Source organism: Uncinocarpus reesii, genomic scaffold (genome assembly GCF_000003515.1).
Source record: "Uncinocarpus reesii 1704 scaffold_1 genomic scaffold, whole genome shotgun sequence".
NCBI classification, from domain to species: Eukaryota; Fungi; Ascomycota; class Eurotiomycetes; order Onygenales; family Onygenaceae; genus Uncinocarpus; species Uncinocarpus reesii.
The window spans coordinates 1,030,460-1,053,415 of record NW_003052500.1 but is presented as its reverse complement, the minus strand read 5'-3'; the positions used below and the strand labels follow the sequence as shown (position 1 = coordinate 1,053,415).

Below are 22,956 nucleotides of genomic sequence, written 5' to 3'. Positions count from 1 at the left end.
GAGTCAATTTTGCCCGATTCAGTTTAGCGTCTTCCGAAGCTCACTCCAACCTCAAAGTCAAGTCAAGCTTCTCCTTCGCGATTCGAATGATGGGAATCGAACACTGAGTGCTGACTGAAAAAATAGACCCTACAGTTACCTGCAGAACTCAAATGCAGCTGCTATTGAAACGGTCAAGCATCATCTGAGCTCAGTTTATTCGTGAGACAACTATGCTAATACGCTTTAGAAAGCAGTTGCTGGACGCGCAGCGAATTCCACAGCTTGCTAAGCTCAGCGTGCTTTTTGAGCTTCATCTACTTCTACATCAGTTGTAGAAACTGTTCTTCTTTGCTTTCATTGGCCAACAGCTTCAGAGTTCTTTCGCTCGGTTTCCTGATCCAGACGATCTTGGAGCGGGGAAATATGCCGAGGATCTTTCTCACGGATGTCTCGTACCCCGGATTCAACAATTTGATGAGTCGCTCTTCACCACTATACATACAGAAATTCAAATGAATAGACGGATCCGGTTTCTATAAGACTAGCATCAAACATAATGTCTTGCAACAGTGGACAGTCAACCGGGCCGATGCCAACACGCCTACGGCAGATAGCACTTGTTGTCCAGGACCTTGACCGGGCAGAGCATTTACTGGTATGGGTGGGATCAAAATTCAGCTCATCGATGGAGTTCACTGATGTTTTGTTTGGAAAAGACCACTGTCCTCGGGACAGAAGTCATTTTCGTTGATCCCGGGGTAGCGAAATGGGGTTTGAGGAACATTTTGGGTGAGCGATGAACCAGAAGCAAAGATGATATACCCTTACTGAATGCTAGCTCAAATATCAGTTGCGATCGGTGGCGATGTCATCGAGGTAGGGTCTCAGAGAAGCATATTAAGCTCAATGCTCTGATCTCATAGCAGGTCGTTTCGCCAACTACGCCAGGCACGACTGCCGGCAGGCTTCTGTCAAAACGAGGGGATGGAGGCTACATGATCATAATGCAGACACTCGACGCCAATCGACGACGTGCATTCATCGAGACAAATGGCCTCGCAAAGGTCATCTATAGCCACGGGTCGCCCGATAGTGTCTGTATTCAGTATCATCCAAAGGGAATCAAAGGTTAGAATTCTGTGGTTTTCACCCACGTCAAATTCTCGTTGGCTACAATTGCACAGCTGATGCTTCCGACGACAAGGTGGTGTAATACCTGAACTTGACTCCCACCGTGCGACACCCGCGAATCCGAAACCGCTGATGTCTCGTTTCTCTCCGTGGCACGCATGTGGATCAGATTATGCTTCCTATTCTGCTGGAATGAGACGACGTTCGCATCTTCAGCTAGTTGAGGCAACTTGCCGCCTAGCACCAGGGGATTCCGATACAGAAGCGGCGTTGCACCAGTGGGAGAGGATTTTCGGCGTTCCAAGAACTCAAGAACATTTGCAATTCACTAATGCGAAGATGAGCTTCGTCAAAGGCACAGAAGGGAAAAGTGATGGATTAATGTCAATCACGATCGCGGTTCAGGGAAAAGAGTATCTCGACCGCATATTTTCCACGGCGCGGTCCTTAGGCCTTGACATAGGGGACGGCTGGATTGATATGCTGGGTTTGCGATGGCATCTTGTTGCTTCCAGGGACGCGAACGCTATGAGTCTGTTGTAGATATATTCGCGGCCATCTCAGTCTCGGCCCATAAAGCACGGAGTGGAAACACCCGCTGAGAAACTGTCCGTCGGTTCACTTCATTTGGTCCACTTGAAGGATCGGTCAGCGCCCACAATAACATTTAGTGTGACCGGCGTAATACACCGATGCCATGGCATGACTTTTGCAGATAGCTCGTCGAAGCATCAGAGAACTTCCCAAACGCGCACATTATACAATATGCCAAAAATATTATTTACAGCTCGAGGATCCAATTTCAACGGCCTTTCTCCCCGTGTAGGATCTGTTCGTGCGCGTCTCGCTCACCCGGATGCTGAGCTCAATGATGTAATAAATCCGCTCGATATTACGCCGTGGTAATCAAAATTACCCGAAATACGGAACTATCCCGCGGCTTGTTCTAGTCAGAGCACTCCACGCAGTGCTCTTCGGGTTCACAACGCCTACGTGCAATGCCTGCTATTTAAATAGTTGTCAAGACCGGAAGAGGCGATTTCATTCTTAAACTTGCTAAAAGATAATTTCCTAGGTGAGCAATTCTGTCACAGTTGTCGGCTCGAAGACAATTGATTGCTATATAAAGCTCACCCGTTCCCTTCTAAATAGTTTCTCTCTCCACTCTTTTTCCACACGATTCACAATGAATTCCTCCATTTTAAGGCACACCGCGCGAGGTGCCCTCAATGCATCCAGAGCTACCTCCAGCAACATCACCAAACGCTGTGCGTCGTCGTCTGCGGCCAGGTTTGACTGGCAAGATCCGCTAAATGCGGCGAACCTTTATACTGCTGATGAATTGGCCATTGCGGAAACGGCTCGACAATACTGTCAGGAGCGTTTGATGCCAAGGGTACTAGGTATGTGCGGCCCGACAGGTGTGCTTGAAGTGGGCAGCTAATCGTGCATTGGGGATGTAGAGGCGTACCGAAAGGAAGATTATGACAAGACGATGCTTCAAGAGATGGGAGAGCTGGGATTACTGGGAGCTACAATTGACGGATATGGCTGCGCTGGCGTGAGCACCGTCGCCTCGGGACTAATCACGAAGGAGGTGGAGCGCGTAGATTCCGGCTTCAGATCGGGCATGTCTGTGCAGAGCTCCCTAGCCATGACCGGTATCCATGAGTTTGGTACAAAAGAGCAGAAGGAGAAATATCTCCCCGAGCTTGCAAAGGGGAAATTGATTGGCTGCTTCGGTCTCACTGAGCCCAACCATGGCTCTGACCCTGGATCAATGGAGACTGTTGCCAGGCCGCATCCCACCAAGAAAGGTTACCTCTCTCTGACGGGTGCTAAGACGTGGATCACCAACTCGCCCATATCCGACCTCTTCCTTGTATGGGCCAAACTAGAAGCCACCGGCAAAATCAAGGGCTTCATCATCCAGCGCGACCAATGCCCGACGGGCACGCTTGAAACCCCTACAATCAAAAACAAAACCGCCCTCCGCGCCTCGATCACAGGCATGATCCAACTTGACAACTGTCCCGTTCCTGAAGAAAACATGCTCCCTGATGTCGAAGGCCTCGTGGGCCCCTTTACATGTCTCAACAGTGCTAGACTGGGAATTGCGTTTGGCACGATGGGTGCGTTGGAAGACTGCATCGACCGGGCGCGGACCTATTCCTTGGAGCGCAAGCAGTTCAAGGGCAATCCGCTCGCCAAGTACCAGCTTATCCAGAAGAAGCTTGCCGATGCTGCTACGGATGCGGCATATGGCACCTTGGCCGCTGTCCAGGTGGCGAGACTGAAAGATGAGGGCAAATGCACGCCGGAGATGATTTCGATGATCAAGAGGCAGAACTGCGACCGAGCGCTTGTGGGTGCGAGAACGTAGGTTCTTCCTCTACAGGGCCCTGGTTCCGTTTCGAGCACAGGCTAACAGGAGTGTGTTCTATATATAGGCTTCAAGAAGTGTTCGGCGGGAATGCCGCGAGTGACGAATACCACATTGGCCGCCATGTCGCGAATCTCTTCGTGGCCCAGACGTACGAAGGACAAAGCGACATCCACAGTAAGGATTTCCGTCCAGGCTCCCTTGGGCTAGAGTTGCTAACCGCCGTGTCTAGGTTTGATTCTCGGAAGGGCCATCACTGGCGTCCAGGCCTTTTGTTAGATAGACTGTACATAAACACTACCATTGTATAATTCCAAATTTAGCCTCTGCATAGTAAATATCCACATCCCAATGGCCAAACACCCAGATGCTGGCGCTTCGCAAAACAGTGAATGCAACAGTCTATATATAGCCAGTGATCCCAATACGCGCCGGGAGTCACTCCTTCCCTTATTGGCTGTCCCGGCACACTGGCGAACGTGTATTGTCGGTAATACCGCGTACTAGTATGTAATACACGCAGCCTTATCTGATCCATGCTGAGTCAGCTGTGGCGAGGGGTGCGGCGCAGCTTCGGGGCGACTTTTCTCCGGGACAAAACAGGCTTAGCTTACCACTAGTACCGTACTGACACGCCCGAGCCCCGCATTCCGTGGCTGACTCAGCGCAATACCAGCCTGATACAGGCGGTTCCGTTTTCTTTTCTTTTCTCTCGCTGTCCATCTTTCCTGAACCGCCTCTCTTTCTCATCTCGCTGGAATTCACATCTACACCTCACCCTGCTTAACGCCCTGCTCAGTCACTCTTCCGCTACCTGACACTGTAAGTGTTCTCCCTGTCTGCCCAGTGCATATTTAACCCTTCTCCTTCCACTACCTCCAACTTGCAAAGACACTGCTAACTGCATCCTTGACAAGGCTCTCTTCTGCCTTTGCCAACCTGAACCAGGAACACCACTTGTCCCTCCTCAAAGCCTCCCTCACCTTCGCTCACACTACTCCTCCTCTTCATACATACATCCTTCCAGATGGCTCTCAAGCGAATCAACAAGGAACTCTCAGATCTTGGGCGGTAGGTGCTCTTCAGTTTTTGTTGTTGGGTGCGCCTTGGGCTGAACACCAACCCCACCTGCGGGGCATCAAAATACACTGCCTTTCCCCCTGCAACAGCCAGGCCTGCCCGATCAAAGCTAGAATGCCATTTTTCTATACAGAGAACTAACTGAAACTGTAGTGACCCTCCTTCATCATGCTCCGCAGGTCCAGTTGGAGATGATTTGGTATGTTCCTGAACCGCCAGCCCCCTTGTGGGTGTCGCGTGTCGAAAGTGTTTCAGCATATCAGTCCAACAACACAACCGGCCCGGCCCGCCGCATAACTTGTTCAAAGAGATAATCAGGGCTAACCTCACTCTAGTTTCACTGGCAAGCTACTATCATGGGACCTGTAAGTTACTCCTGTTATGAAACAACCAGGACAGTAGTCCTGTTTTCAGGGTATGCCACTTTGAGACATACAATCAAGCCTAACAGTTGCTTCTACAAACAGGGTGACAGCCCATACTCTGGTGGTGTCTTCTTCCTAGCTATCCACTTCCCCACCGATTATCCTTTCAAGCCACCGAAGGTCAACTTCACCACCCGCATCTACCACCCTAACATCAACTCAAACGGAAGCATTTGCCTTGATATCTTGAGAGACCAATGGAGCCCCGCTCTTACAATCTCTAAAGGTACAGCCTCCTTTTTCCCTTCACTGTGTTAGCTATTACTAAATGCTATGTTCTAGTTTTATTGTCCATCTGCTCTATGCTTACTGACCCCAACCCGGATGATCCTTTGGTTCCTGAAATTGCTCACGTTTACAAGACGGATCGCCCTCGATATGAAGCTACGGCTCGTGAATGGACACGAAAGTATGCAATCTGATGCGCGATCTTGATAAGTGGAGGGGAGACGAGCGAGCATGTCAGCATGACTACCCTGTAACGGCATGTGGTGCATTTTCCTGGGTTTGATAACTAATGCGACGGGTGTATGACTTGGGTGGTGGTGTTTTTGTGCTGGCCAAAACTGCCCTTTTGGTTTTTTCCAGCGACCTCATTTTAGATCCATCCATGCTCTGTGTTCGCCTTTTACTAACGAAAGCAATATGATGAACACCTTATTTTATGTATGCATACCATCCGTATCATACACTTCCTCGCAAGTTGGTCTTTGACAAACCAGGCTTATGCATCTGCTTGTCGTGCGCACTGTTATTCTCCTGCTGTTGAACAGGCTCTTGTCTGGAAACATTCTACATGGAATCCCTTGAGCCTTCAATCGTACAATCCGGGTGTCCATATTTGATTTCTAAAAAACGAGCAGCTCCTACCATCAACACTCTTTTTTTTAAGGGCGGCCCTCTCTGCATTGGTTCCGTTCTAATGATACCTGTCCTATTCGCTTTCGTATCTTACCTTACATAAACCATAACATATAGCTATAGTGAATTAGATGTGGATTCAGTGAAAGTGATATTTGTGGGATTCACTTGAAAGATTTGTTCAACACCTGTGATTGCTGATCTAAATAGTTCCATGCTGCAAGGCTCCAGTGATATGGCTAGTACAAAATAGTTCCAAGAAAAAGATCAAACACCGCACGGCATGCAGAGATTATGTGTCAAGGGAAAAAAGGAATAGGAGTGAGAACAGATGTTGGATCCTTTGTATTAGACAAATAAAGTGAAAATGAAAAAAAGGGGCAAAATGGAAAAGAACCCTCAAAGGGCAAGAAGAAGATATGCATCCAAACACCATTCCATGAAAAAAAGATCAAACCAAGGTAAAAGAAAAGAGAGAATCACACAGTCCACCATTCTTTCAACAACAAAAACGCTCCATCTCACAAACATTAAATATCCACTCCCCCCCATTACCGGCTTCTTCATCGCTTGCTTCTTCCGCTCCTCCTCGACGCCGTCGAATACGCCGCATTGCTCCCCACCTGACTCACACTATCACTCGGCAACACCGGCTCGTCAAACTTACTACTCCGCAAACTATTCACGCTCACCATCGACCCCCTCCGCGACCCGGACCGCGACCGTCTCCGCGACGCCGTCGACGGCGCATGCGACCCTTTGCGCGAAACCCGACTCGCGCCGTCCGGAAGCACCGTGGGCAGCGTGACGTGGGAGTCAACGTCGACGTCGTCGAGGAAAATGGTGCTGGTGCCGGAGATGCTGGCGGGCAGGGGGACGTGTCTGGCGCTGGAGGCGTGGGAGTGGTGGCTGGCGGTGGCGCTGCTGCGTTTGCTGCGGGCGGTGGTGGAGGCGGAGATGGTGGTGATGGAGCCGCTGGGGAGCGGGATGTTGCGGGCGGAGTGGGTGGAGGAGTAGACGGATGCGGTGGGTTTGCGGGGAGAAGACGAGGAGGTGGTGCTGGAGGAGGACTTGTCATAGATGTCGTTGATGGTGATGATGGAGCGGGAGGAGTGGGAGTGGTGAGAGGAGGCAGGGCGGGAGTGCGTTGATTTCGGGGGTTTGGCGGTGGAGGAGGAGACGATGCTGCTGTGGCCGGAGTAGCTGCTTCGTCGGTCCTCTTCGTAGCGGCGGCGGGGACGCTCAGTGAAGTTGCTGATGAAAGTACTGGGGTTCTTGTTGTAGTAAGATATTTCCGTCGCATGGTCGTCGTAGTCAACCGGAATGCCCTCGATGGCGCGAATGGGGATATCGGCGTTGGATCCAGCGCTGTACACCACGCTGCCGCTTGAAGCACGGCGAGCCTCCATGGGAGGAGCCTGGCTGCTGTTGCCTCCGGCTAGACTGGCTGCTTTGCTGAACAGCTGTGTGCATTGCTCGATGCCTTCGAAGATGGTACTTGCTCTGGGGTTCTTTGAGTAAGTTGTGCGAGCATATGCAGACATGCCATCGTCCATCGACATCGCCCTCTGGGGCGCTGCCTCAATGGCCCTGTATTCCGTCGGGGCCTTTTCCGCCGGGTACGCCATGGGCTCCTCGGTATACTTTGGCGGAGCGGACTCCGCTTGTGATTGCGACTCTCCCTTGACCATGGCATATGCAATCGCTGCTCCGGCTGCTGCACCGAGAAGCGTACCCACGACTGCTTTCGCGCCGTTCAAGTTATCGACGGGTTTTGTCATGGTCTGCGCCTGGACCTGGGTGGGTTGCTGGATGGACGGCTGCATAGTTGATGGCTGATAGGAAGACTGAATTGTCGGTTGTCTTGCAGTTGAAACCGTCGACCTGGGCTTCTGTTCGCTGATCCGCACACTTCCTGCAGAAGACTTTTGCGCAACAGATCCGACCTCTGACCTGGGATACCGGCTCTTTGTCGAGACTGCTCTCGAGACGTAGGACGCATTGTCAACCATGGCCAATGATCTTTCACTCTCCTTCATCTCAACCGCCCGGTTGACGGCTTCGATGCTGTTTCCATCGAAATCGATGACTGCCGCGCTGTAATAACCCTGCTCTGCATCCCGCAAGCATGGCTCTCCGTGAATCTTTCCTCCAGCCTTGAGCGCGGCAATGAAGAATGCACCGACAGCCTCTCGGGACGGAGCGGGGAATGCAATGTGCGCTGCACCAGCTGGAATACTACCAAACCGTGTCAGCGCATGCTTCAAAAACCGGGCCCTGTTATGGGGAAGTATACAAACTCACCCTGGTCTTTCTTCGGCTATCCAAAAGTCCGCTGGCTTTCCCGGCTCAGCACCGAACCCAATGCTGTTTTCATGACGCCCGATAAACCGATAGCCCAAGGGCTGCAGGCACGAAAGAAAGAAGGACGTTGATTGAGGGAGGTTCGAGACCGTCAGGGTGAGATGCGAAACAGGCATATTGAAAGATATTATACACCGTCAAAGGAAATATAAGACAGATCCAAGGCGAAGATATCGTACGAAAGGAAGACGTGCTGTGCTATCTAGCTACGAACTAGATCGGAGCGTAGGTTCGTGGAGACCGGGTATGCGTAGCACAAAGACTTGACAAACGGTCAAAGGGAGCTGCCCGTCAAGCAGATTGTAACAATTGGGCAAACAATTAAAGGTTAGACGGGGGATCCGGTCTGTTGAGTATCTGTGCAACTCCGTACCCGTCAACAGCAGAGTATAGTCTCTCTGGTCTTAAAAGAAGATTCTCTTTTCTGCGCAGGAAAGCAGAAAATATAAGAGCAAGCGGGAAATATAATAACTTAGAGAGGTAGCATCACGAAGCGGGCCGCACTGCTGGCCCGAAACAAATCACCGCCATTCCAGCCGAGAAGCATCACCGTCTCTGGGTCCACGGGGCAGCCATCGGGGTCAGCGACTCAGCGCCAGTGAGTCAGTTAGAGCGAGAGAAGTCCCCGTGGTCCAGCCCAGCATCCGATTCTTTTCTTCTTCTCGCCATGCGTTTCTGCGAGAAGAGCAGGAGGGAGATAGGGCCCTGGTGCGTCGGTACCCAGCAGAAGCAAAGGCAAAGCGTCCTCCCCCGGGGGCCCTGTTCCTTGTCTCAAACCGATTGGCAGCGAGTGGAGAGAGGGACGTGTGCTTTGAGAGGACACCGCATCACTTTTTGCAGGCCGTGATTCGCAGCTTTGTTTTGCGGTGGCAGATGTGGCCGGCGGCGGTCCGATGGAGACCATGCAGCCGGGGGATGTTAGACGCTCGTGCAGATTCAGATGCCAATCAGATGCGGGCTGGGGGCCCATTTGTGCCTGACGGTGTTGTTGGTGATGGACAGAGAGGAGAGAGGAGATGGCGATGAAGTTCAACAGAAGCATCTCGCTCATCGACTGTCGTCGTAGTTACTGCGATAACTACTATCTCTCTCTCTACTCTCTCCCGGCCGAAGCATGTCTTCCAAGACGAGGCGAACAAGACCGAGTTATCTCTCCGTTGGATGCCTCATCCTCGCTCATAGGCCCTGCAGCCTGCATGAGACAGCATCCACTGGCTTCTCCCGCCTCTTTGTCTTCTCGAATGGAAATAGAACGATCGACGAGAGCAGGAGGTTGGGGACCCAAAAGTGAAGCAAAAAAGAGCAGCACATCGCAACATTCGACTGATGGCAATGCCCAAAACGCACTGTTTTGGCTTCCCGTCGTTGGGTGCTCATGCATACATCCTGGTCGAACATACGTGGGAGTGCTATTTCCAGCGATGTTCGTCTGGGCTGGAGATGGAAGATGCACTACGATGGACCACATTGTTCCTGTTACCGGCTACTGATCTTGAGATAATTACCAGTTCTTTTCCCGCCTATGGGCAATCTATCGCAAATACGTAGAAAGGCGGCAGTCGATTGAAGCGCTTATCTATAACGACAGTATTACAGGTAACTATAAGAGATGGAATTTATTAGTCGGACGACGAGATAATAGACATGACGTTAGAAAGCCCCAATATACACTGCTGCACGAGAGAAATTCGCCCGATATACATTGAATCGCCCGTGTTTTGGTTGTAAAAACGGAACATGGTCCAAAGCGGGAGTGTTCACCTCAATGTACAGAAGAAATTATAGAAAGAAATATATAAAACACAGAGAAAGAGAAAGAGAAAAAAGATACACAGTCCAGGTCCGAGGTCACAGGGGACGTTTCGATCGCCTCGGCATTCTATTTTGATTCCGGGTGCCTCTGCCCACGGTCGAAAGATGGGACAGCCAGGTGAGATCTCAAGCCTTGATGTTATGATCGTGAGCCCGGTCTCCAAGGGTTTCCTGTGTTTGCAACGTGTGCCCTGACTGCTTCCCACTCGATCATGCTTGCCATCCATACAAGATCCAGATGTAAAGAGATCCGGGTTGATAGGTGGTAACATGGCGAGTTTTCGACGGACGAAGAGTATAGCACAGAGTTTTGGTTTTGGTTTTTTTTTTCTTTGCTGGAGATGAAAAGAGTCGCTTTCTTTTTTGGGTGGTAAATCCGAGAGAAATCCTGTAATGTTGGAAAATATCGCCTTCCGTCGTCAGTAATGGAAAAGAGAGCTCCTGTCGTTTACCTCGTAAGCGCCGGTAGGAACAAGAGCGCCCACCGCGCGTAGGGGGTTTTGTCTCCCTGGACATGGCCTTCGCTCAGTTACTTATCATACGATGCCCCATGCATCCTCTGCCGCGTGGCAGAACTTGCTACACGCCACGCTGGCGCTCAGGCTGAAATTGCTGATACTGACAGCATCATCCTTGAACGCATCCGCAAAGTCGTCGCGGCCCTTGGCCATGGCACCCACAAACACACAGATACTTTCCTTGGGCCCCAGCGTCCTGATGTAGTCGTTGACCCGCACCACGGGCGCGTCAAAGCTGAGCGTGACCTTGCGGCAATTGGGTGGCAGGTGGTCCGTAATGGGATTCTTGATCACTTTGAGCAGCTTCTCCTGCGAATTGGTGGAGCGGATTGAAAGCCGATGGAGCAATTGCACCATCAGCCCGGCGAACCGCTTGAATGTGCGAGGAATGCGCACCGTCGGGCTGACTTCGATCAAAACACCCTTGGCGGTGTGGATGTAAATCTGGAGTTTCCCGGCTTTGTTGATCGGCGAGTCAAGAAGGGTGAGGAGGCACTATTCATAGTTGAAAAATTCCCCCAGGAATCCGTTGATAAGCATATTGTCACGCAGGGAGTTGAGACTGGCCAAGGGAGTCAAGAATATGCAAACCTGGTGAGTGATATCCGGTCTGGCCTCGCTGATGTCCCTTCCCATCTTCCTCATCACGCCAATGTGTTCGTCGCTGTTCAGGAGCGAGTATTTATCATCTCTGCCATTGACGCCCTTTCCGCCGGCCTTGTAGGTTTCCAGACTCGCGTTCGACAGGACCACGATCAGCCGTTTCGTGTCCTTGTCCTGCGCTGAAATCGGAACGTGCTGTTCGGCGACGAGCTGCGGGAGTTCGGGAGGCGGGCAGGACTGGGTTCCTGGACGATCAATAGACATTGTGCGATTAGTAGCGATCTCAAGGAGGGCGTTCTCGCAACGAAATGATCGAGGGGCACAAGTGAATGTGGGTTGAGCAGAGTGGAAGTGCAGACGCAGAGGGGATTTTCAGCAGAGTTCCAAGCGCGTTGATCAGCTTCTCATCCCATCTGAATAGCCATTAAGAAGGAAGACAAGAGTGCGATCTGTGCCCAAAGACATTCAATGGCCTGCTGTTCACCCCTCTTCTGGCTGCTGTCGCTCTGCAAGTTTCGACATGGATTCTGGCCGCTGATTTGCTCCAATGGGCGTGAAACATTTAAACAAACTTCGAAAGAAAAGGAACTTACGGGGCCGCTTCCGCTTGGACATGTCTGAGGACGCCATGGCGATGGAATCGACGCTGAATGCAGTGAGTCGGAGAGCAGGACAGACTTGAAGAGAGAAACGGGAAGGGAATAATACAATCAAAAAGTCACCGAAAGTCAGCGGAACCGTGAGGCTTTTAGACTTTTTCCGCAGTCGGCAGCAGACGGAGAATCTTCCGGTTGATTTTAAAAGATGATATTGGGATAAAGGGAAGAAGAGATGGAAGACGGTGATCTTGACAGAAGACGAGTTACGTGAGTCATTGCCTATAAATCTACGTCCGTTGCTGTGCGCCATTATCAACACCCAACGGTTGGAATCAGATTCAGCTCGGCTATTCCCCTGCCTTTCCGTGCGAAATATGTGTCTTTTTCGCTTCCTTTTGCTGGGATTGGACTCTACCAAACAAGACATTTCTGTCCTGGACGGCGCAAGCACCCGAATAGCTGGACATTTCAGCTCATATACTCTGTAGAAATAAATAAAAAAATATTGAAAAATCTCATCTGGATTTGCGAGACTCTCTAGAATAACAATCTCCCCCCAGCCATGGACCAAGGAGAGCCCTTAAATCCCCGAGAGTGTGCGTCGAGCACCTGGGGCTTCTTCCGCAGGGTCTTCGCAACCCCTACCACCAACACGGAGAGTGGCCGTGGCAGCTTGCCATGTGCGAGATATCTGCTCTGTTTGCTCGCAAGGATAAACCATCTCTTTGTGGGAAAACATCCGAGAGAAGTCCTCCGTAGGCATGTCAACAAGTCAAGCCCTTCTTTGCAGCGGTTTCATTTTCGAAAAGCCCGTTGCACGGCACAGAGTAGAACGCAGGCTTCCGCCATTGATCAACCGGCGCAGGTCCTTACCGCGCGGCTTAGTGCAGTGCAATATCCTGTCTGACGAAGGGCGAATTCGGAATTCCAGGCACAGTTCTCCCACTCAAGCATGCAGCGTCCCGCCTCCAATTTTCTTTGACTCGCTGGGCCGGGAGACCTCAACATGGAAGATTCCAGGCTTTTTGATGGACGGAGAAGTTGCACTTTGCTACCATCACGCCATGGCTGAGCTTCCCATCGCCCTCGACAGCTTCAAGTCAAGGAGGACAGGTACCACGTCAGTGGATCACTTGCTCACAGAAGACTCATCCCCAAGTTGCAGAGCCAGCAGCCAGACGTGGCAAGCTCGCGCACATCCAGTTCTCACGGTGATTTGCTGGTGGCGACTCCGGCCAACAATGAGAGGCCCGTTTCAAGAATGCAGGGATTGCAAGGAGGACAGTTCTGGCAAGCCTGGGAGGACTAGCCGGACGAAAGATTCGCAAACCAGCCAGCGACTCCGCTCTGAGGATTTCTTGGTTGCCTGTCGTCTTATTCCAGTGGCTGGGGGGAGTTGGCAAGGCACGAATCATCGTAATCACGGTGTCGCAGGGCCGGGAATAACCAGCGGCCACATGATGCAGGAGAACGCGAAGTGAATGCGCTGGAAGGCTGTGAGTCTGGCGCTGGAACCTGTCTTGTCTTCGGCTACTCTTGTCAGACTCCACTGCGGTAGCCAATGCGATGCTGAGACAAAGCAGCGTCTTTTCCCACGATCTGTAGCCTGTAGGCATCCTTGCAGCGAATCATTAATACGGCGTTATGCCCATTTGACTGAAGAATTCAGCCACCGGCCATTGGATCGCTCGCTCTCCAGCGTCACGACCGGCAGGCTGAGCGCAGCGTCAAGTCATCGTCTTGCCGTTCACTCTCAACTCTGCCACTCTTTGTCTTCATCACCAGGCCGATCGTCGACCTGCTCGCCTCTTTAGAGTCTTCTGTTCGCCGCCGTTGCTCGTTGCCGTGACCTCCTTGGCCCAAACAGGCTTAGTGACCGTTCGCGCCAATCAACCCGGCGATAACAAGAAGCCTGCTCGCCCTCGATCAACCAGCAGCATTTCTCGCGACGCAGTGCTGCTAACACACACATGCTGACCCGCATCTAACTGTCTTGTCTGGATATCAGCACCCATGGTCAGTGTGCGAGATATGCCCTATACCGTGACCAACTCGTTCAAGAGGTAAATGCCCTCCTCCCCCTAATTTCAACCCTGCGACGCGCCCTAACAGCCCATCACAATAGGGGTCTCATGATGAAAACCTACAGCAAGCCCATCCGCCAGTTCTGGGACGATGCCTCGCGTCCCGCTGCCAAAAAGAGACGCGTCGATGCCGGCAAGGACCAGAATGGGAGCGAGACCAATCTGGAGTGCGCCATCCGCGAGTCCTCCGCCGCCATTCTCTCCAGCCCGTCGCGTCGCAACTCGGTCAGTTTCTCCGAGGATGTGCTGGACGACCTGTCCACGCCGCCCTCATCGCCGCCAGCCCTGCAATTGACGCCCCCGCCGGCTATTACGCGAAAACCCACGTTTTCCTTCCTCAAGCGGAAGAGGTCGGCCACCAGCGTGTCGGCCGCCGGAACCCCATTGGCAGAGGTGAACTCGAACAGCTTCCTGCCAGCATCATCGGAGCCGCCTAAAAAGAAGCAGCAGACGCACCAGCCACCGGTCCTGAAGCAGATGCAGCTTGACCTGGGCGGTGAGGTTCGCAAGACGTGCCCGGGGTGCGGCATGGAGTACGTGCCGTCCAATCCAGAGGACATGGCCCTGCACAAGAAATTTCACGACATGAACGCCAACGGCATCGATCTCGGCAAGGCATTTGTGCGAGCGAACGCGTGCCGATGGGTGTACGAGGCAACGCGGTTCGAAGAGGGCTACGTGGTGATTGTCGACCGCAAGAGCTCTCCGTCCACCAAAAACCAGGCAAAGCGAGTGCTGGAGGTGGTCAACAAGGAGCTTTCCGCGCCGGAGATTGAGGACGCGATGCTCTGGAGCCAGATTGAAACGCCAAAACAGTTTCGGAAGAACGGGTCAAAGGAGGAAGTGGATCGGTTCAAGGTGTTTCTGCACATGAAGGACAGCAAATGCGTTGGGCTGTGTTTGACGGAGCGGATATGGGAGTCTCACCCCGTCAAGAGGGACAGCAAAAAGACTGCCAGGAACCCGGCTGAGGGACCCGATAGCTCGTCAATCACACCGTCCCCGGAGAAGCACCCGGCCATCGTGGGCATTTCACGAGTCTGGACGTCGTCCTCGTCGCGAAGAAAGGGTATCGCTATGGACCTGCTGGACTGCGTCGTGGGGAATTACTTTTACGGCATCGAGATCCCCAAGTCCAGGGTGGCGTTCAGCCAGCCTACAGAAAGCGGCTGTCGCTTGATGGAAGCGTTCTTTGGCCCTGATGAGCCGTGGCATGTCTACAAGGAGAATTATGCGACCGCCTAAAGTGGTGGGATAAATTGGATTTTCAACATATTATTCTGGATCCGTGAGCAAGGAAGAGCTCGAGATTGATATAGCAAGGAAAAGCTTCATTCGCTTCTTCACTGAATTATTCCCTGGATTGTTATAGGCGTTTGATGGGTGTGATATATGGGGTTTTTCGTAACCTGGAGGGCTGGATTGGATTCCCCTTTTTTTTTCTTCTTTACCAGATTTATATGCTAACGACTTCGATATACCATTAAATTGAATTTTGATTATTTTATAGCATCAATCTCTCTGTCTTTCTCGTAGCCTTCTATCCAGAGCTCCAGGAGTGCCTGCCCGGCTCCTGTCTGTTCTTTCTCGCCTCCTTGCTTTGTCTGCTTGGACCTCCCACCTCTCAGTCTCGGACCATCACCGTCCAACTCACTGCCCGCCCTCTTCTCCCTCTCTCCCACCTCCACTCCCGCTCATGCCCAGCATAGTCCAATTCGTCCGCGATGCCTGGACACAATCCTTTCCGCCGTAAAAAGGCTGCCTCTGACACGCCGGCCCCGCCTGCGCACGCAAGCTCCGACGTTGCTGAGCAAGTTCCAGGCAGCACCATAGCAGCTGCACCCGCAGCGCCATCCGACAATGGTGCGCAATCCCAGCCCCTCTATCTTGTTATATACCCATTTTCGATTACATTTACAAGCTGCTTGGTATCATGTGTGATTGGCAATTGACGTTTTCAACCTAGATCCTCCTCCGACTCAATCCTCAAGGACCAAAACGGTGCGCATCGCGTCCCCGCCAACACTCATTCCACCGGTTCAACCGTTGACTCCTTTATCTGGGAAGAATATTACACCCTTCCAACGCATCTCGATGCATCGCGGTTCTCCCCCTCCTCCCATGCCCGATTCGGATCCGGAATCCCCGGCTGATGAAGGCTCGCTTCCTCTTGATCCCTTTGATAGCCCGGAGATCTCCGGAAGCGACGACTACGAAAGACGGCAATTGGAAGATGATATACTGCGGAGCTCGCCGCTACATACAAACGAAGAAGCGGGGATAGGGCGATATGGACGCCAGGACCAGGGTGGATTGGGAAGACCGATATCGTCTGGGGGAACGGGTTTTGCCTCGCGGGCGCTGGACAATGCTCCTCCAACGCCGGAACAGAGAAAAAGAGCTAAGATGGATGTAGACGCGTTTGCGAGAATGCTTCTTAGGGGAAGTTCGGAATCAAGTCTTGATGGAACACAGCCAGGTTCTCAACCTCAAGATCGGACGGCTCCAGGTGGCGGGAGCAATGCCAACGCACACGGTGCAGAGAAGGCAATCTTACAAACTGCTTCTACTCCCCGACAAGATATTCCAGATGGGCCATCGAAATCGGATCGGGGAGATGAGAATCCACAAGTTGAGAGAAAACCCACAGAAAGGAAGAAGCCACCACCGCCGAAGACGAGGCACGGGAAACCAATCCAAACTGATCCGGATATGGCTTCGATTGGAGCTTCCACTCCTTCCCCAGCGTCTGATAAATATACCAGCCCGTTCAACCGCATTTCACTCTCTTCGCCCTCATATAATGGAGGACGAGTTGTTTCCGACCCTCCAATACCTAGCCGAAGCTCTGATGGCAGTGCCAGAGCATCAATACAGGAGCGACGCTTCGAAAGCCGTTCTGAGCCCTTTTCAAAACCCCTTACCCTGCCAAAAAGGCCGCCAACTCCCCCAGCGCGACGAAACAGTCAGTTAAAAACACACAGGTCTTCTCCTCCAGTAACCCGTTCTAGCTCAACAAGGCTCCCCACGAACACCAATTCCCCCCTTCATATGTCTAGCATACCGCGAACGCCTCCGCCGCCGCCTTCTCGTCGAAGAGACCGAGAATCTTCTACTTCTTCCCCATCTACCCAGTCTCGACTCTCCATTACGCCAGATACAATCGCACCATTGAACGGGGGAGCAGACGATGCTTCAGAAAACACCAGCCTTCAGCGCTCAGAATCTGGTTCAGTACGCTCTGTCAATAGGGCATCGAGGCTTTCAGGTTCCTCCGCGGTTCCGCCACGACCCCCTCCTCCTAGACGGAGCGGCGGTTCTTATGCACACGGCTCAGACGATTCTCGAGCCGCAAGACCAAGATCGTTGGGCTCAGATGAATCGGGTCACCGATTTGAGGAGAAGGAAACAGAAGAGCCGCCCGCTCCTCCGCGTTCGAATGCAGGTAATATCCTTGAAACATTGTCAAAACTGCAGCAGGAGGTCGATGAATTACGAGGAAGATATGAGAGGAAACCTCCCAATTAGAGGCTCCTAACAAACACATCATCTCTGGCGTGGATTCTTGATTGGGATATGATATTTATGTTTTCTCCTTTTGAATGCTAGCATGGGTTGAAGGGGGCGTTGGGTCGGCTTTATAATGGCGACGAAGGTTGTCCATGGATTCTGGGGCTTAATGATTTCGTTATGAAAAGCCGGGGCCGCCCTGGATATGTATGACGGGCAAGGGATTGCTATGATGCTCTTTCTAATGATTAGGATATCTTTACTTGTATTGTATATATTACATTCCACACTGTTTAGCAATTGAATTTGCTTCCTTTACGCAGAGAATGACCTGCACTTCGTGTCATGACGAAATTTTTCATTTGCATACAGAGAATAGCAGTGTACTAATTCATACATTTCAAGGCAGAAAGGAAGAAGTAAGAGAGCACGCCCGTTATCCTCGCATACCAGATTCAAAAATCAGAGAGAAGAAGAAAGGAGATCGCCGACAGTAAAAAAAAAAAAAACTCCCTTCATTTAGTTACCCTAACATTATTTTCTTTTCCATAAATCCGCCCTCCGTCATCCATCTGAAGGTTTGATATCTTCCCGAAATTCCTCGTTATCCGTACAATAATAGGCTGGCCAAGAATACGCATTTCTCATAAACATAAAAAGTCAGAAAAAGAAAGAAAAAAAAAAAAAGCGGTGCTCATGAAGCTCATTGATCAGGTTTGCTGTTCGTACGCGACCGGACGCGGTGGTCTGACGGTCGTATCGACCACGTCTTCATCAAACGTTATGCCGTCAACCATGCGCGCATCGTCAATTGGGTCGTATTCCGGCGCCTGTGGCGTATTCGATCCCGCCGGGGACGGTGAGGACGGTGGAATCTGGCCCGGCTGGGGTAGATGCGTCGCAGTGGAGTTCGCGGTGGATGCGCGATTCCCTCCCACGCCGGAAGACTGGCGACTCGAGACGGTCATTCTGTTGGGTCCGCCGGTGGACACGGGCCCGCTGATAGTGCTGCTTGCGCCCTCGCCGAATCCCACGAGGCTAGCGTTTTCGTCGCTGAAGCCTCCGGTGCTGGAAACCCCGTCGTCGTCGTTGAGCTTGTCGTGATCGAAGATGTCGCTTCCGCTGGCCCAGGTGGTGCGGCCGCCAATGCTACCGGTGGCGCTAGCGCTGCCGACGGTGCTGCGTTCCTTTTGGAGGAGGTGTGCGTATGTGGGATCAAACCAGCTGGGCGGACCACCGCTGGGGAAATTGTTGCCCGGCGTGCCGGTGTCGCGCGGTGTTCTGGTTGCGACTCGTTCTAGCCCAGCGAGACGTGAGATTCGATCTGCGCGTTCGGCAGCGAGGGTATCGGTGGAAGTATCGGAGGCGTCTGAGTGGCGGCGACGGGGCCGATGGCTATGGGGGTAAAGTTTGCCTTGATGGCCGTCCTTGATCGCGGTGGTTGACACACCGGAGAGTGAGGTGGTGCCGGAGTTTGGAGTGCTCCTGTGTTTGGTAAGGGAGCAATGATTAGCATTGTTGGAGAGGCTGGGTCACGATGCAAGGTACTTACGGGCCCATTTCGGATGGAGTGGGTGGCTCTGATGGCGGAGGCGGAAGGTTGATCAGTGTTGGATGTGCCATGTTTAATATCGGGTATGAGAGATTGGGGAATCAGTGATTAGCAACTCCGCTGGACCTCACCCACAAACAAGATCTGAAGGGTGCAGAAACGGCAGGAACAGGTCTTCAAGTAAACAGGCGTTATCTGGCGAATTCTTCCGGTTTGTGATGTCTTCGGGAGGCTGCTTTGTCGAGGGCGGAGGGTAGCGCGTTGTTGCGGTGTAGATCCACGAAGGGTCAGCCCAGGCTAGAATCCGTCAGACAATCTTGCTAAGAGTTTATCCGGCAGTACTGTACAGAGGTGTAACGGCTGGTGATGACGAGGAAACCCGCGGATGGTTGTTCAACATTGACGGAAACAGAGGCGGACAAAGCGGGGAGCTTGCTGCTCATGCCTGGCCTCGGCCAGTTGCACAAGGAGAAACGGCGTCAGACTCGAGCACACACTGCTCTCAAGGAAGAGGCCGGCAATGCGATGCAAAAAGACAATGAAATTGGATCCGCAAGCCAGAGGTTCGTCGAGGGATGGAATTGATTGAATGATTTGATGCTGCTCAGTGTTGCGTTGAACCAAAAGAAGCAAAAGTGAAGCCACGCGGCTGACGTCATCAGGTAGTGCCAGATAGAATTAATTATGTAATCAGTTACTCTTTTTAGGGCCAGTGTGAAATAGCAGGGCTGCCCTCTGCATGAATGAATCATCAATGAGTGCTCAAACTGTGTACTCTGTACTTTTATCTATTGCTCTCTGTTTTCGTCTTGCTTATTCTCCTTTTCCTTCTTCTTATTTCTCTCTTCCCTTCCTCCTTCTGCTTCTTCTCTTCTCTCTCTTTCAGCCACACTCAGCCCTACCAGCCACCAGCCACAACAGTCCCAAAGCAGCCTAGCCCTTACATAAGCCACTCCGAAAATCTCGCGCTTCTTCAACATTGTGCCTCTCTTCAAGGCATTTCTCTCTCTCTCTCTCTCGCTTCACGTTTCCCACCAGATCCTCCCTTCACTCAGCTCCATTCCCGCCGCGCCCTCTTCCGTCTTGTTCCTGCGACCCCTGGGATTTGACTCTGCAAGCCATCGTGCCCTTGCCGACGTGTTGCTAGCCAGTTCCAGCCCGCTGTCCTCTTTGTCGCTTGGCATTGACTTGTCCAGCGCAAGAGACAAAAACAAAGGAGCTCGATCAAACAAAAGGAACGCCTTGTGAAATCCACTAGACTCCCCTCAGTGTTTTTCTCTTTCTTTTCCACTTCCCACACTACGATTCGCCTCCCGTGCTCCGAAGCGCTCTGATCGCATCTCCCGGCCTGCAGATCCCACTGCCCGAGCCGACCCGATCCAGTCACATACAGCCACAGGCTGTTCGCTTACAGAGCCTGCGAAGCCGATAGACGTTCCAGTTGGAAGAGGGTACCATCCGCGGGACCCCGTTTCGATAGAGTATACTCCGGTGTATCGTTGTGTGTGTTGGATCTCTCTGTGGCTTTGAGTAGCCATGGCCGCCCCAACTCAACTCGCTTGTATGTCAGCTTCCCGTTGCCTAGAACAAGTTGATACTGAGACGTAGATAGATCGAACGCTCAAGGGAATTGGCATCCTGGATGCGTCTCCAGTCTATGAGCCGTTGCCAGGTTTCACAAAGTACGAATCCCGCACTCGCAAAGATACCCTGGCCGTTACTGACCCTCTTGTCTAGACCAGAAGGTAATCTACGCTGCTGCGCTTATTCTCCATGTGGCCGATATTTTGCATGGGCTGCTCCTGAAGGGTATGTCCATGTTTTGATCCCCTCTGCCCCATTAAATCCATTGTGCCGCGCAACTAATCCGGCTCTAGAGTTTCCATCATCGACCCATCAGTCGGCCATCTTGTGGCTACGCTTCCAGCAGAGAACGTGTATGAACTTGGATTCTCCCCACTGGGAACGTTCATCATTACCTGGCAGCGGCCGTCGAAAGACGAGAACGGCGATGCAGTAAAGAATCTGAAGGTTTGGAGGGTGGTAGAAGGGCCTCCCAGCGACAATGGCGATGAAGCCTCGCGCGTGCCGATTGGGAATTTCGTGCAAAAGTCGCAAACCGGGTGGAATCTGCAATATACCGCAGACGAAAAGTATTGCGCTCGCGTAGTTACCAACGAGGTGCAGTTCTACCAGAGCGGGAATCTGACAACGGTTTGGAACAAGTTGCGGGTTGAGGGAGTCACAGACTTTGCTCTCTCTCCGGGTCAAAACCACGCCCTCGCAGTGTTTATCCCCGAACGCAAGGTAAGCATCGAGTGACCTTGCCGCCATCTCTTGTTTTTGGACCTGGAACTTACTTTTTGGTTACCACAGGGCCAGCCAGCTGCCGTTAAGGTCTTCAACGTACCGCAGTTCAACGCTCCAATCTCCCAAAAGACCTTCTTCAAGGGAGACAAGGTTCAAATGAAGTGGAATAATTCTGGGACCACCTTGATTGTGTTGGCACAGACAGAAGTTGACAAGACCGGAAAGAGTTATTACGGCGAGACCACGCTCTATATCCTCAGCGCGAATGGATTCGATTCAAGGATCAACCTTGGTAAGTTCTTGCGTGGAGTTTCCTTTCTATCTCGCATATCATCCATACTTACTCTGCATTGTAGACAAGGAGGGCCCGATTCACGATGTTAGCTGGTCTCCTAACTCGAAGGAGTTTGGAGTCATCTATGGCTACATGCCGGCAAAGGCGACAATTTTCAATGCTCGAGGAGTCGCCACGCATTCCTTTCCCCTTGCACCCCGAAACACAATGGTGTTCTCCCCTCATGGCCGATTCGTCGTTGTCGCAGGGTTTGGCAACCTTGCTGGGCAGATGGACATCTACGATTTGGACAAAAACTACGCCAAAGTTACTACCGTCGAGGCGTCCAACGCCAGCGTGTGCGAATGGAGCCCTGATGGTAAACACATTTTGACCGCAACTACAAGTCCTCGACTTCGTGTCGACAACGGAGTTCGAATTTGGCATGTTGGCGGCGGATTGATGTACAACGAGGATATGAACGAGCTTTACGACGTTTGCTGGCGGCCGCAGTCCGCGGTCAACCATCCTCTGGAAAACCCACTGCATCCCATGCCAAATCCCCACCCATCTGCGCTGGCCTACCTTGCGAACAAGAAGACACCTTCGAAACCGGTAGGTGCTTATCGACCACCTGGGGCGCGCGGTCAGAGCACGCCAATGAGTTTCCGTCGTGAAGACGAAGGCGGAGCCGCGTTTGTTCGGGACGACCGCCCAGGGACCTTTGGGCCAAGTGCGAACACATTCGGCAAGCCTCGACGCCGCGTGGTTCCTGGGGCCGAGCCAATGGATGAGTTCCTGCCTCCTGGAGCGGCTCCCGGAGGTGGTGTGGCTCTTCCACCCGGAGCACAGGCGGACGATAAGCTATCCAAGTCTGCGGCGAAGAACAAGAAGAAACGCGAGGCGAAGAAAGCCAAGGAGAATGCGGACAAGGCCCAGAATCTGTCTGTTGAAGGCGCTGGTGCGGATCAGGCTGCGCCCACGAGACCCCACGCGGAGCGCCGTGAAAGGCGAAACCACTCTCGCAGCCGGTCTCGCGGCAATAACCAGAATCTGGACCCCAACACGCATGGCCAGCAGAATCGCAATCGCAGCCGGAGCAGCCACCGCCGCCAGCGCAGCGACGGGAACAACAACAGAGGCAACGGACAGCGTGGTGGCGCGACCGCCAAAGTGAACACTCGTCAGCCGCCAAATGGAACGCCGGTACCTGACGTGACTGTGTCGTCCCCGACTACTGGCAACACATCGTCGCAGGAGAAGAAAGTGCGTGGGTTGTTGAAGAAGATGCGCGCGATTGACGAGCTGAAGATGCGCCTGGCTGGTGGAGAGAAGCTGGAGGACACGCAGATGAAGAAGATCAAGACCGAGGAATCCGTGCGCAAGGAATTGGAGGCCACTGGCTGGAGTGGGTAGTCTGAGGTGATTTTGACAAGTATCTACATAGATTGGACACCGAGATGACTAT

At 52.4% G+C, this 22,956-nt stretch overlaps 10 protein-coding genes across 10 annotated transcripts; 6 read left to right on the top strand and 4 right to left on the bottom strand.

Moving 5' to 3' along the window:
- Positions 1 to 538: 538 nt before the first annotated feature.
- On the top strand, positions 539 to 1,656 carry UREG_00538 (uncharacterized protein; the record flags this gene model as incomplete). Its single annotated transcript, XM_002540979.1, has 5 exons — positions 539 to 637; positions 699 to 771; positions 821 to 858; positions 909 to 1,110; positions 1,187 to 1,656. The coding sequence occupies 5 exons, from the start codon at positions 539 to 541 to the stop codon at positions 1,654 to 1,656; spliced, it is 882 nt and encodes a 293-aa protein (XP_002541025.1).
- Positions 1,657 to 2,299: 643 nt separating this feature from the next.
- Positions 2,300 to 3,775, top strand: UREG_00537 (glutaryl-CoA dehydrogenase; the record flags this gene model as incomplete). Its single annotated transcript, XM_002540978.1, has 4 exons — positions 2,300 to 2,516; positions 2,577 to 3,492; positions 3,564 to 3,673; positions 3,729 to 3,775. The coding sequence occupies 4 exons, from the start codon at positions 2,300 to 2,302 to the stop codon at positions 3,773 to 3,775; spliced, it is 1,290 nt and encodes a 429-aa protein (XP_002541024.1).
- A 1,157-nt stretch (positions 3,776 to 4,932) lies between these two features.
- UREG_00536 (ubiquitin-conjugating enzyme E2-16 kDa) lies at positions 4,933 to 5,423 on the top strand (the record flags this gene model as incomplete). Its single annotated transcript, XM_002540977.1, has 2 exons — positions 4,933 to 5,227; positions 5,284 to 5,423. The coding sequence occupies 2 exons, from the start codon at positions 4,933 to 4,935 to the stop codon at positions 5,421 to 5,423; spliced, it is 435 nt and encodes a 144-aa protein (XP_002541023.1).
- Positions 5,424 to 6,425: 1,002 nt separating this feature from the next.
- On the bottom strand, positions 6,426 to 8,342 carry UREG_00535 (uncharacterized protein; the record flags this gene model as incomplete). The annotated part of the gene is made up of 2 exons (XM_002540976.1): positions 6,426 to 8,100; positions 8,167 to 8,342. 2 exons carry the CDS (start codon positions 8,340 to 8,342, stop codon positions 6,426 to 6,428), a joined length of 1,851 nt encoding a protein of 616 aa, XP_002541022.1.
- Positions 8,343 to 10,574: 2,232 nt separating this feature from the next.
- UREG_00534 (nucleolar essential protein 1) lies at positions 10,575 to 11,789 on the bottom strand (the record flags this gene model as incomplete). The annotated part of the gene is made up of 3 exons (XM_002540975.1): positions 10,575 to 11,051; positions 11,148 to 11,404; positions 11,753 to 11,789. The coding sequence occupies 3 exons, from the start codon at positions 11,787 to 11,789 to the stop codon at positions 10,575 to 10,577; spliced, it is 771 nt and encodes a 256-aa protein (XP_002541021.1).
- A 1,982-nt stretch (positions 11,790 to 13,771) lies between these two features.
- On the top strand, positions 13,772 to 15,087 carry UREG_00533 (uncharacterized protein; the record flags this gene model as incomplete). Its single annotated transcript, XM_002540974.1, has 2 exons — positions 13,772 to 13,821; positions 13,884 to 15,087. 2 exons carry the CDS (start codon positions 13,772 to 13,774, stop codon positions 15,085 to 15,087), a joined length of 1,254 nt encoding a protein of 417 aa, XP_002541020.1.
- A 479-nt stretch (positions 15,088 to 15,566) lies between these two features.
- Positions 15,567 to 17,370, top strand: UREG_00532 (uncharacterized protein; the record flags this gene model as incomplete). Its single annotated transcript, XM_002540973.1, has 2 exons — positions 15,567 to 15,705; positions 15,809 to 17,370. The coding sequence occupies 2 exons, from the start codon at positions 15,567 to 15,569 to the stop codon at positions 17,368 to 17,370; spliced, it is 1,701 nt and encodes a 566-aa protein (XP_002541019.1).
- A 692-nt stretch (positions 17,371 to 18,062) lies between these two features.
- On the bottom strand, positions 18,063 to 18,975 carry UREG_00531 (uncharacterized protein; the record flags this gene model as incomplete). Its single annotated transcript, XM_002540972.1, has 2 exons — positions 18,063 to 18,837; positions 18,905 to 18,975. The coding sequence occupies 2 exons, from the start codon at positions 18,973 to 18,975 to the stop codon at positions 18,063 to 18,065; spliced, it is 846 nt and encodes a 281-aa protein (XP_002541018.1).
- Positions 18,976 to 19,692: 717 nt separating this feature from the next.
- Positions 19,693 to 19,884, bottom strand: UREG_00530 (uncharacterized protein; the record flags this gene model as incomplete). The annotated part of the gene is made up of 1 exon (XM_002540971.1): positions 19,693 to 19,884. One exon carries the CDS (start codon positions 19,882 to 19,884, stop codon positions 19,693 to 19,695), a length of 192 nt encoding a protein of 63 aa, XP_002541017.1.
- A 556-nt stretch (positions 19,885 to 20,440) lies between these two features.
- Positions 20,441 to 22,904, top strand: UREG_00529 (uncharacterized protein; the record flags this gene model as incomplete). Its single annotated transcript, XM_002540970.1, has 5 exons — positions 20,441 to 20,465; positions 20,642 to 20,713; positions 20,784 to 21,211; positions 21,281 to 21,506; positions 21,571 to 22,904. 5 exons carry the CDS (start codon positions 20,441 to 20,443, stop codon positions 22,902 to 22,904), a joined length of 2,085 nt encoding a protein of 694 aa, XP_002541016.1.
- Positions 22,905 to 22,956: the final 52 nt, after the last annotated feature.